General features: G+C 37.8%; 1 protein-coding gene across 6 annotated transcripts in view; it reads left to right on the forward strand.

The window, feature by feature from the left end:
- UBE2U (ubiquitin conjugating enzyme E2 U) overlaps positions 1-13,198 on the forward strand; it is a 57,177-nt gene that overhangs the window by 25,002 nt on the left and 18,977 nt on the right. For 5 of the 6 annotated variants that reach the window (XM_059376771.1, XM_059376774.1, XM_059376773.1 and 2 more), the window contains 2 exons: positions 3,389-3,437; positions 9,801-9,889. The exons of the other annotated variant lie outside the window; for it this stretch is intronic. In XM_059376771.1, coding sequence (XP_059232754.1) covers positions 3,389-3,437; positions 9,801-9,889 — 138 coding nt within the window. The remainder of the gene's footprint in view (positions 1-3,388; positions 3,438-9,800; positions 9,890-13,198) is intronic. 6 annotated transcript variants of the gene reach the window in all.

Consider the following 13,198-nt stretch of genomic DNA (forward strand, 5'->3'; position numbering starts at 1 on the left):
CGTGCTCTGAGATTGGTAAATAAACTTTCTTCCCATATACTCCAGGTACTTTTCAAACTGCTGCTTCTGTGCAGTATCTCAGCAGGGCTGTTTGTTGTGTTGTCTCTTTAAGGGCAGGGACTCAGTTTCCTGTCACTTTCCTGGCTCTCCTAAAGCAGAGCTTGCTGATTTTTAGTGTTAAGTAGCACTGATTGTTAGGCCTCTCTGGTTTTCAAAGCCAAATATCATGGGGATTCATCTTTCTCATCCAGGTTCCTTGTCCCTGCAGTGCCGGTTGTGAGGGTCTATTTCTTTCCTCTCTCTGCAACCGTGGTTTCCCTCCATCCTATAGACAGTCTACAGGTCTGTTTGGCTCCTGACCAAGTCTCTGCCCCTCCTACCCTCTTTGATATGGCCCCTTCACTGCCTTTAGCTGTGAAGAATCTGTTCTGCCAATCTTTGGGTTGTTTTCTGGGTTATTTACACTGATGTGGGTATTATCTAGTTGTATCCATGGAATAAGGTAAGCTTAGGATCCTACTCTACCATCTTCTCTGGAAGCATACAAATTGGTTTTTAATGAAACATAGCAGACCTTGGTACTCCACACCTTCCATTGTTGAATGCTGCCCCACCACCACTAACTACCAACAGCTTTCAAAACGTATTTCTCCTGGAACTTATGACTATATTTCCATTTTTTAAAATACTAATATTTCTGGGGTATTCAGTTTTAGATATTATTTATAGGCTTCATCTGAAATTCAGAGATTTGGATTTATACTCCTTCCATCCATATTTCTCTCCCTGTCTTCCTAATATAGTTTGGTTACATTAATACTTACTATGGCTTAATAATTATTTGTCACAAAGAACCATAAATGATTCTTTTTCTTTCCTTGTACAAATGGCCCAATTTTTCATTACCTTGCTTTTTGTTTTTTAATATATCTACTATCTATTCTTCCCCTAAAATTTGTGACAAATATGTAAAACAACTCCCATGTAGTCCATCAGTTGTATTTCACTCCCTTGGAGACCTCTTTTCTCTGGCACTGCATTCTCCTCCAGTTCCAAGTTGCAGTTCTCTGGTAGGTATCCTGGAATGAAGCTTTGCCTGTTTCTTAAATTAGAGCTTCTGCTTGATCCTTTGCTTTTGTCTTGCTTGGTTTACTCCCTCATTTTATTGGAGCACTTCTTCTAGGAGCTTGCTAGTACATGAGAGCTAAATCTTTTATTACTTTATATGCCTACTAATGTATTTATTTCACTGTCTTATGTTCACAATTTAGTTTGGAAATTTATTTCAGAATTGTAGAGATCCTATTACCTGGTAGTTTCTTGCTCTTAAGAAGTTTGATTTCACTCATATGTCCAATTCTTCACATGTGATTTTTTCCCTTCTAAAACTTTTAAAATTTCCTCTTTATCCCTACGGATCTGAAATTTTTTAAAGATTTTATTTTAGGTGTTTGGGTGACTCAGTGGGTTGACTGTTTGCCTTCATCTTAGGTCATGATCCTGGGGTCCTGGGGTTGAGCGCCATGACAGCCTCCCTCCTCAGCAGGGAGTCTGCTTCTCCCTTTCACTCTGCTATTCTCTGTTTCTCTCTCTCTCTCTCTCTCTCTCTCTCTCTCTCTGTGTGTCAAATAAATAAATAAAATCTTTAAAAAAATAAAAATCTTTTAAAAAAATAAATAAATGAATTTTTTTTTTTTTTAATTTGATGAAGATAAAGCAAGCAGGGGAAGCAGCAGGCAGAGGGAGAAAAAGAAGCAGGCTCCTTGCTGATCAGGGAGCCTGAGGCAGGAGCTTGATCCCAGGACCCTGGGATCATGACCTGAGCTGACACTTAAGCGACTGAGCCACCCAGGTGCCCCTGAAATTCTTGGACTTTTTTAAAATTTATTTTTTATTTATTTTCAGCATAACAGTATTCATTATATTTTCACCACACCCAGTGCTCCATGCAATCTGTGCCCTCTATAATACCTACCACCTGGTACCCCAACTTCCCACCCCACCACTGTAGTTTTGTGTGTGTCTGTTTTTTTTTCTTTCCTTGCTCATCATATAGGGCATTTGCTAGGATGTTTAAATATCAAATTTGAATCCTTTAGTTCTGAAATTTTTTCTTATGTAATTTCTTTTATCACTTCCCTCCTCTGTCTTCACTATTGCGTTTTAAATATCTGCATATTTGGATGTAGGATCTACTGATCCAACTCTCTAATTTTGAAACTTGTATTTTTCCCTGCTGTCCATCTCTTGTTTTTTGTTCTATACTCTGGAAAATTTCCAGCAAAATATGTTTCTATTTCCTGCTTTCCTCCCTGCTTATTTGTTTTGGTTGTTATTTTTCATGATACTGACTTTACACAAATTTATAGCGATCCTTGTCCATTGATGGACATATGAAGAATGGAAATCAATCATTAAAAATATTAGAAATATTTGAATACAGACTAGACTTGTTGATGGTTTTATATCTTTCTTTATTAGTTTATTTAGTGAAGACCTATCCATGTCAATAGTCAGGCCTGACTATTTCTCCTGAAAACAATCCTCCAGTCTTGTGCCTAGAGAGAGAGACACTAGTTGCTTAAACTCTGAGAATTGGACAGTGGGAAAGAATAAGGAGTCTGTTCTATCCAATAAGATTTATGTGATTTAATAGCTGCTTCCAGTTCCTCACCATACTCTTATCCTGCTTTGTACCTAATAACTTTCAGTTCTGAGTCTCTCTGATTCAGTATCTTTCCTCCTGCCTTAGTAGTGGTGATCATTTGCTTGACAGGGTGAGGATATAAGTATTTGATATCTGCGCTATACCTCCTACCTTTCAAAAGCATCTAACATTTCCAATTCTTGAATTGTTTCTTAAGTTCTGAAGTGTAAATACACATGCTTTTGATTAATGTCCCCTCCTCATGTCATCAGGTTTCAAATTCCTGGCTAAGACAGTTACCATTTAACATCTTTCCTCTTGGGAAAAAAAAAAAAAAAAAAAGAAAGAAAGATTTATTTATTTATTTGAGAGAGGGAGAGAAGATACAAGTAGAGGGAGGGACAGAGCGGGAGGGAGAAAAGCAGACTTCCTGCTGAGCATGGAGCCCAGTGCAGGACTCCACACAGGGCTAGATGCAGGGCTCATCACTGGGCTCACTCTCACGACCTGAGATCATGACCTAAGCTGAAATCACAAGCCAGATGCTTAACTGACTGAGCCATCCACACATCCCTCATCTTGAACATTTTTCTTACCATTTTCCTTTACCTCTCCTTGAGGTTTTATACTTTATTTTTATTCTTTTATGACCATTTTATTTAGGTTTTGGGAAGAGTTTACATAAAACCGTATATTCATTCTTCCAAGTCAACCAGAATCCTTTTATGTTTTTCTTGACAGTGAGAGATAATGGCCCTGAGTTTCCTAAAGATCCAGATAAAATTATCAGGTAAATTTTTCTTTATTAATTCCATGTCCGATTCTTTCTTTCTTTCTCCCTCTTGCTCTCTCTCTTTCTTTGCTTTTTATCTCTACACCCAAAATGGGGCTCAAACTCACAAGGCAGCTCAACAGTCGCAGGTCCTACCAACTGAGCCAGCCAAGAGCCCTTAAATCAATAGGGCTGATTTAAATCTTGATATTGATTTTAACCATTTATATATATTTTTTATCATAATTGAATTCTCAATTTTTTAATTTAGAAAAGGAAGTAAATCTCTTTTAAAATGCTTTTTTAAAAAAATATATTTTATTTATTTATTTAAGAGAGAGAGACCACAAGTAGGCGGACAGAGAGGAGGAAGCAGGCTCCCTGCTGAGCAGAGAGCCCAATGTGGGGCTCAATCCCAGGACCCTGAGACCATTACCTGAGCTGAAGGCAGAGGCTTTAACCCACTGAGCCACCCAGGTGCCCCTAAAATGCTTTTTTTTTAATGTTTTCAGGAAGAATGTGAGAGGTTTTTGAATTCTTTTTAGATGGTTGAATTAAAATTGAACATAATTATTATGTAATATAATTATATGAACTTGCCTATTCTTTTAATTTTTTTTTAATGAAAAGGAAAAAAAGGTTGGCAACATAATCAGTACAAACAACTATAGATCACAAAAAGCTAAGTAGTTTAGGAAAAGATAAGGTTCTAGAGGAAAACAATGAGATAAGGGTGAAGCCATTGTATCTTTTAGGAGACAACATGAAAATGTGGCATCAATTTAGCTATGGACACCTGAACAAGGTATAGATCAGTATTCTCATAATAGTTCTGCAGCATTTAGTTTCTTGAACATTTCTATCAGCCTTAATTTGATAATCAGTCAGATGTAGACAACAGCCAGTTAACTAGTATTGAAATAACTTGCTTCAGCTTCAGTCTCCTTGACTGGCCCTGTATAAAAGATGAACAAATTATGTAACTCAAGTGGCTTTGGTTTGTGAAGGTATTGGAAAATTTCAGAAAGACAAGCATAGTCTAGTGGGTAGTGCACCTGGTTGGCATTGAGTAAAGGACATTGCTGCCCCTTAAACTCATCAATGTGGAGAGAAGCAACTGACCTCTTCTTGACACAGAATAGACCTTTGGTAAATAGTTGTTGAATGTATAAACACTGTTTTATCCCCTATAACGCATGAAGGTTTTCTAGAATATTACAAAGTTCTTTCTCTTTGTCATATAATCATTTGCAATGCATGAAGTTACAGTGTTAGCATTTACTGATAACGCAGTAAGAGGAGGCCAGAAGAACTTCTGTGGTTCTGGCTTTGGCAGTTCCTCTGAATGAAACCAAGGATAAATGAAGCCAGAATCAGGTCTTATTTGTAGTGTTCACCTAGTGCTAGCCTGAAATCTCTAGAAATCTTGGGATTCAGTCAAAGCAATACAATCTAGATTTCAGTGCTACTCTATCCTCCTAGTGTAGAGAAGGTTGCAATTTATTATGTATCTGTGAATCCAGATGTTTACTCCTAGTACACTTGTTATGAGATAAAGCTCAGTTATGTCTAGCTTTTAGTTTTTAGGCCTCATTGTAAAATGAGGCCCTGCAGAAATTATTCCAAGAGAGATTCTATTAGCCTTGTCAATCTAGCACCATATGCTAGAACTTTAGGCTACTTCATGAGCTAAAAGAATTAACCTGATTATAGGAATGGATTCCAGAGGCCTAGTCGACAGTTAAACCCTGTTTCCAAAAGCTATAACAAAACATAGGCAAAGTCTAGTCAACTGAGTAGAATATAGTCAGGGGAATCCAGTTGATATTCAGTAATTAAAAGTGATTTAAGCTTGTGCTTGTCCTCTGGAATGTTTGCACCAGGGCTGCAGGATACCACTTAACAAGATAGTGAGTTCTCTCAGCTTCTGAGAGAACACCTACTTACTCATTTGTTTAAAATGTATTTGCTGAGCATTTCCTGTCTGCCAGGCACCGTGCTCCCATCCTGGGGACACACATCTGAATAATATGTGATCTTTGATCACACATGATTTATAATCTAAGATTGGAAGCTGCTCTCTGAAAGGGAGATAGTGCAGAATTATGCAGAAATATCATCTGTCAGTCCTATAGGACCACATAGGGAGCAGCTTCTACCAGAGGATGTAGATGGAAGGCCACAGAGCAAATACTAGGATCACGACTGAGGGGGATGCCAAGGTCAGATGAAATCATATTCAAAATGAGTCATATTGGGTAGAAACTTCTTCCCCTATGGCTTTTTCTCCCCTCCGTAGAGGTTTTTACTTTTTCACTAAGTCATCAGTGACTGGTTCCGTTGCTGTCAAATGCAATCCAACATTTCATTGAGCCATACCTAGTAATTATTTTATTACATTATTACTTCTAGTAAGTGGTGTTACACAGACAAGATCTAGATGCTGGAGGAACTTGGAGGGAGAAATATCTTCCTAAAGCTTGGAGTCCCAGAGTGAGGGAAGGGACATATAAAGGTCAGCTTCCAGGAGAAGGTGTTGCCTGAAGTGATTTCTAAAGGTAGAATAGGAATTCACCTGCAGGCAATGGAAGAAGGACATTTAGGCAGCGGCAATAGCACACTCAAAAGCATGGAGATAGGAGAGAGTGCATTTTCCACAGCCTGACCCAAGGGAAAGTAAAATAGAATAAATATGAATCCAGATGCCAGTGGCAACCAAAGTGTATCAGGAGCTGAGATACAAAACCAAAGGGAGGAGGGGAGAAGTGGATTGGTTGCCAGATAGCAAGAGAATAGAAGCATCTTTTGGACATGATTCTACAGACTTTTACTTACTCAGGATAAACGGAGGTGAAGGATGGGTTATGAAATATTACATGTGTTATCTGAGCTAGATCTCCTGGATAACTCGTGCAGCTTCTCCATCAGCACTTGCTCCTTCCCTTTGCACGTTCATGTTACAGAGACAGCTTCTTTCCTTAAACCTCATGAGCCAGCCTCTTCTAGCTTCAGTCTTTCCTCCCGCAGCTTCCTTACCTCTCTCAGCCTTCACAGAGTGAGAGAGTTTGGGCCCTGCTCTGGATTGGGCTTTGTCTTAAGGGAATGTTGTAGCTGGTCTGATCTTCTATCCAGGCCACTCAAACTATCTCATCTCAGCAATAAGGATGTTTTGCTTTCTATCATTCATGTGTTCACTGGAGTTGCACTTTTAATTTCCTTTGAGTGGTATTCCTTTGCTTTCACGACTTGACTGGTTTATAAAACCTTGTTTTCGGCCTATCTCTGCTTTTCATAAGCCTTCCTTACTCTTAAACATGATATTATGTAACTATAGATCCAGAGATTGGTAAGGGCTTAATTAGGAGGCTTGGGTAATGGCTGGGAGGTTGCTTCCATGACCTAGCACTACCCCGACTCTCTTCTTCCCTTAATGATCCTTTTTGTTTCCTTCACTGGCTCCTCTTCACTATGAATTGGTTTCTGATCTTTCTTTTCTAAACACTTACTTACTCTTTCTGTGTTTGTTTCCCCTAATGGCATCATCTATCAACCTTTATGTTGATTTGACCCAAATCTCCTATTTCCAGTCTCAATTTCTCAATCACACTTCTAAAGTTCATCACCTAAAACCCATGTTTAAATTTAAACTCATATTTTACTTCAGAGTCTCTAGATGCTTTCTGTTACTAGAAAAACTAAATGGTCTTCTGGGCTTTAGAAGAATATTTAACCCCAGATTCCTTCACCTTTCACACCCTATCAGAAAACCAGTCCTGGTATTTCATTAGCTTGTCAGAGATTCATCTCCTCCCTTCATAGTCTCTGCTCCTACCTTCTGTTAGCTCTGCTTTTCTTGCCTGAATTACTGCATCTGTTTCTTAACTTGTCTCCCCGCATTTAATCTCATATATAATCCACCCTGCATTCTGAGGCCAGAAAAAACTCTTACGCATATACTCGGTTCATAATTTACTTGCCTTATTCAAGAACTTCTGATTGCTCTCTATCACCTAATAAATCATTTCTAAGTCAACTATAACCCATTCTCTGCCTAAATCTGAAGACCTGCATTGCCCAGTTTCACTTATTTTGTCAAATTCCAAATCCTCTGAAATTGGAACTCTCCACCTTAGTCAATTATCTCATTAGTATCGTCTCTCCCCCCAGCATGCTCTGTTGCACATGCACCATGCTCTTTCCCATCTGAGCTATTGCTAATACTGTTCTCACCCAGATTGCCTCCTCCATCTGTTCCAGATCCATATTCCAAGTTAGTCCTTCCCTAAAGCCTCCAAGACAAAGTTACATCTCTCTCTTCCAACTTTTTTAGTTTACTGCCCCTGCCAAAGAAGTATCTGTCGTCATCTCCAAATGTCTGTTTAAATGATGTAACACTTTACATGTTAATATGTAAAACCATTCTATTTGCTAATTTGGGTATATATCTTATTTTCCCAATAGGATAATAAACTCTAAAGTTCAGTTTTGGATTATCTTCTACTTTTTCTTATTCATAATGGCAATGACAGTATGCAGTAAATTCCTGTTAATGTTTTTGATTATAAACACATGTATTTTTTATACTTCCCTGTAAACTTAGTAGCTTATCTGAATAATCGTAAAAATTGTTACTGTTTTGTTGTTGTATCTTGTATTATTCTTATTTTAAGGCACTGTTTCTTTTACAGAATTGAAAATGCAGTATTCTCAAATGTTTAAGACATTCTGCTTTGTATATTCAAACTCTACTAAAGTTATACCTTTTAGGGTAATATTTTTAATTATTCTGGGGAAGAAAAGAAAACCCCTGAAGGCTAACAGTTTGAAATTGAACAGGACACCGCTGGGAAGGGAGAGGGTCATGGGTCATCATCAAACAGACAGAAAAACAATGGAGACGATTGTGCCTAAAGATGGTGTATTTTTTTTCACGAGACAGTGTGTTGACAGTTTCCTTCCTCTTGGGTCATTGTTGTCTGCTAAATGATCTGTGACAGCAAATTGATCACAAGCTTTTTCATGCAGGAGATATAATGCAGCCTTTCATTTTGTTACCTCTGCTGCCAAATGCCGAAACATTTCATTGGCAAAATTAATGTTAGTTTAATATGTCATTTAGTGGTGGAAAGCACCGTGCATAGCTCTGGAAGCAATAATAGTACTGATTAATTTATTGTCACCCTGTTTCAGATTTCTACTAGTGTGACTGCAAAAGCAATAATACATTTGAAAAATGTTACTTTTAAAATTAGACATGTGTAATTATCATTTAAATAAATGATGCGTTCAAGAATTTAGATGTTGTCCCATTCATTTCCAAAGTGAGTCCAATATTTAAGGTACCTACAGTTCACCTATAAAAATTAATGCTGGTGTACTTTTTCTAATTGAAAAGTTGCTGATTCCTCCGAAGAGCTAAGAACTTCAAATGGAAAACAGACATAAGGTCTTTTATGTCTGATGTTTCAGCATCTATTTAAGCCAGCTGATTGGTGATTTCACATGTCTGAAAAACATCCCAAAGGAAAATTTTGTTTCTAGAGTGTTGAGAATCTCTGCAATTAAGTTGTTTGTAGGGAAAAAATTAGAAATGCAGTTATTTAAGTGCCTGTTAAGCAGATCCATTCCATATTTTATAACAATATTTGCTCTCCCATTAGGATAGAGTAATATTAGCACAGGGAAGGATAAGTGCAGCGAGGACTGTTAGAAGACTTGTTTTTTTTCCCTGTATGAAAATGGCCAGATTCTGTGTGAAAATGAAACTGATCTCAGTTCTGGTGTTTTACTTCTCCTCACAATGAAAAGGAAATAAAGGGGATCTTACTGAAATTTAGCATAGATTTTTTTTAAAGATTTTATTTATTCATTTGACAGAGAGAGAGAGAGAGAGATCACAAGTAGACAGAGAGACAGGCAGAAAGTGATGGGAAGCAGGCTCCTCACTGAGCAGAGAGCCCCATGCGGGACTTGATCCCAGAACCCTGAGATCATGATAGGAGCCAAAGGCAGAGGAGTAACCCACTGAGCCACCCAGGTGTCCCTAGCATAGATATTTAAGAAAACAGTTTATTGTAGAAAGAAAAAATTTGCAAGTATGATGCTTTTCTTAAAATCCTTTTTTAAAGTTAATCTGAAAGGCAGATATCTTAAACTTTTTTTTCTTTTTAGAATACGAACATGGGTGTACAATTTTTACATTTATTTTGAAATATGTTTTAGAGAGTTTTTCTTTTCTGTGATTTGTATGTATTAGTGGAAAAATTGATATATTAGATCATTTGTTAGAAATTACAAATCTGAAACAGTCTACTCTGATAAAATAATTTTAAAAAGGAAACTTGCAAATACTCATTGTCTGATTTTAATGTATATTTTCAGATCAATTAAAGAAATCTCATTTAATGATTACTACAAGACATGGTCTACAATAGCCACATCAAAAGCCACAGAACACTATAGAAGTTCATGTAAGGTGATCTAGCCTTATCTTATGTCCTTTTGGTATATATTAATCTCTTAATTATTCTCAACTTATCTTGCTTTCAAAGACTAATTGACATATATTTATAATCTGAAGGTGATAAACTTCTCTGTTACCTCTATATAAGAATCATTCAACAACTATTAATTTAGTTCCTCTTTGGTATAGAGTCCTGGACTGAAGTCTTATTAAAAGTCAGGAGAAAGATAGACAATTGGAGGAATAAAAGATGAAGCTATCAATCTTATGAGACTTAACTTTACTCCACCCCAAAATGTGGAGCCTTCATAGCAAGAGGAGACTTTTTGATTTTAAACGCAATTATCCTCAAAGCCAGAGAAAGTACTAAGTAGAAAAATAGTGAGAAAACATATGACCCTAAGGCTTTCAATTCTATCAGTGTAAGGAAAAATCACCTTGTTGCCATCACATATTAGGAGCTAAAAAGACGGAAGGGGAGAGCTGGACAACTTTCTGGTCCCATATAATCAAATCTTTAGTGTGCTGGTTCATGATCCAAGTAGGTTATCCAGTCTGCTACCTTGCTAGCCTGCTGAAATGGAGCATTCAGAAGTGACCCATGACTTCCTAACTTCCAGGTTCAGTGATTACTTTTTAGCTTTTCTCTTACTTGTGCTCTTGTTCACTATGCCTATCTGCCAGTAATTCCCAAAGCCTCATCTCTAATCAGGCCCTCTTGTGAATTCTGCGTGCATATTTACAACTGTGCCTTGGACATTTACCCATGTGGGTAACAGGCATCTCCTACTTAAGATATGCCAAAGTGAATTCATCATCTTGCCTCAAACCTATCTTCCCATCGCTATCACCTCCCCTGGTTAGCTGTGGATCACCATTATAGAGTTTCCTTGCCTAAACCAAAATCATAGGCGTTTCTTGGAGCTCTTTACTGCCCAAATTAAGCCTTGTTTACTTGATCTCCTACAACATTAAGAATGTTTGTGTCTCCACTCCACCCTGATGACCACAGCCTTAATCTGTGGTCTCACTGAATTTCATCTCGTTATTGTGATATTTGGTTTCAATAGAACAAAAGATCACCAAAACAGTTTGTAGTTTTAAGGCACAAGTTAGAGCAGAAAGTAATACCAAGCTTAACAAATATTTAAAATAAATTAGATGAGTAACTTCTAAGAAATTACATGTTCTTTCAGGATGTTGGTTTTTATCTTGTGATCACCATTACCTTCCTCACTAATCATAGATTAGGATTAAGAACAATAATTAAGGTGCTTAAAGAAACACAATCTTTGGGGACACTATCAGTATAAAGAATTTTATTATTTTTGATGCCAGAGTACATGAATAGTTACTTCTTTTCAAAGATTTGTGGTTGAGTACTGCCTAGTCAACTCGCAAACACATCTTGAGTACCTCCTAGGTGGAAACACTGAGGAACTCAGATGGGATCCAGGAGGCAGGAACCCTTAACAGACAAGGCATCCGGAAACAGTTGGCACAATCCAGGAAAAGACTCAGCATCCAGCTCCTTCAACTGTAAAACAAAACAACTGGTAGAAAATGGTATCTTGGGGCGCCTGGGTGGCTCAGTGGGTTAAAGCCGCTGCCTTCGGCTCAGGTCATGATTCCACGGTCCTAGGATCAAGCCCTGCATTGGTCTCTCTGCTCAGTGGGAAGCCTGCTTTCCCCTCTCTCTCTCTGCCTGCCTCTCTGCCTACTTGTGATCTCTGTCAAATAGATAAATAAAATCTTTAAAAAAAAAAAAAAGGTGTCCTATGGAATAACATGTAAATATATAGAAGCATTTGGGAACTTCAAACTGTTAAGAAAAAAAAAATAGAAGCACATGCCAGAAGTTCAGGGAATTTGGAAATGATTCTCTTGCAACAAAGAATAATTAAAAATGGAAATAATGCAGTACCACTGACTGCAGTTTCTTCCTCAAAAGAGTTAACACAAAAATGTTTAATTTGGTTCTCATTTCCATGGCTATCACTACTTAGGATGTAATTCATCCCTTTTTGTGAAGGCAATAACTCTAGTGGCTATCTCCAGCCCAGAAGAATTTCTGCAACGGATTCTAGCCCTTGGTGCAAGATTTCACAATCACCCTGCCTGTTCTTCCCCTAGGACTTGTTATAAGAATGTTTCAGGACTTTTCCTTTAATAACAACGAACACTCACTTTTTAAAAATTGAATTTAAACCTTACATGTGCTGCTGGCCATTTTATCTTTGGATAATTCAGCTGGATAAGATCCAATACTATTTTTTAAGCAGCCTAATTGCCTGGCAATAATAAAGATGAAACTTTAAAATTATAGAATGCTTCTTCAGCTACGAGAAATAAAAGGGAAATTTCTAATAACTTGTTTCTACAGTTACATTATTTTTTTAAAATTTAATTTAATTTAATTTCTTAGAGAGGAGTAGGAGCAGAGGGGAGAGAGAATGTTAAGCAGACTCCACTCCCAGCACAGTCCAGCATGGGGCTCAAGAGTTGGACGCTTAACCAACCGAGCCACCCAGGTGCCCCTCTACAGTTACATTCTTTTTTTTGGGGGGGGGGGGATTTTATTTATTTATTTGAGAGACGGAGATCACAAGTAGGCAGAGAAGCAGACAGAGAGAGAGGAGGAAGCAGGCTCCCCGCTGAGCAGAGAGCCCAATGTGGGCTTGATCCCAGGACCTTGGGATCATGACCTGAGCCGAGGGCAGAGGCTTTAACCCACGGAGCCACCCTGGCACCCCTACAGTTACATTCTTATCACTGCAAAGATTATGAAACTCTTATGCATACTTGTAAAAGCTTTTTTATTCATATTGATGAGTGGTTATATTTCGATTTGGGGTATTAACTCTTTTCCATATCTTTATGCTACAAACCTACCCACAGTCATATGTACCATAGTAATGGTAAGTTTATTCATGTACAATGCAGTTTACAATGTTGTTTGTTTTTTTAATCATTCCCATCTTATTCTTTTATTCATTTGTCAACCAGTATTTATTGAATGCCTAATATATGTCATACATAGTAATATATCAAGCCGATGAACCAGGCATTATGATTATTACTCTGTCTTACAGATGAGAAAACCAAGATCAAGAGAAGCTAAGTGGGGCGCCTGGGTGGCTCAGTGGATTAAAGCCACTGCCTTCGGCTCAGGTCATGATCCCAGGGTCCTGGGATTGAGCTCTGCGTTAGGCTCTTTGCTCAGCAGGGAGCCTGCTTCCCTTCCTCTCTGCCTTTCTGCCTGCTTGTGATCTCTGTCTGTCAAATAAATAAATAAAATCTTTAAAAAAAAAAAAAA

The sequence above is a fragment of the Mustela nigripes genome, chromosome 14 (genome assembly GCF_022355385.1).
Source record: "Mustela nigripes isolate SB6536 chromosome 14, MUSNIG.SB6536, whole genome shotgun sequence".
NCBI lineage: Eukaryota > Metazoa > Chordata > Mammalia > Carnivora > Mustelidae > Mustela > Mustela nigripes.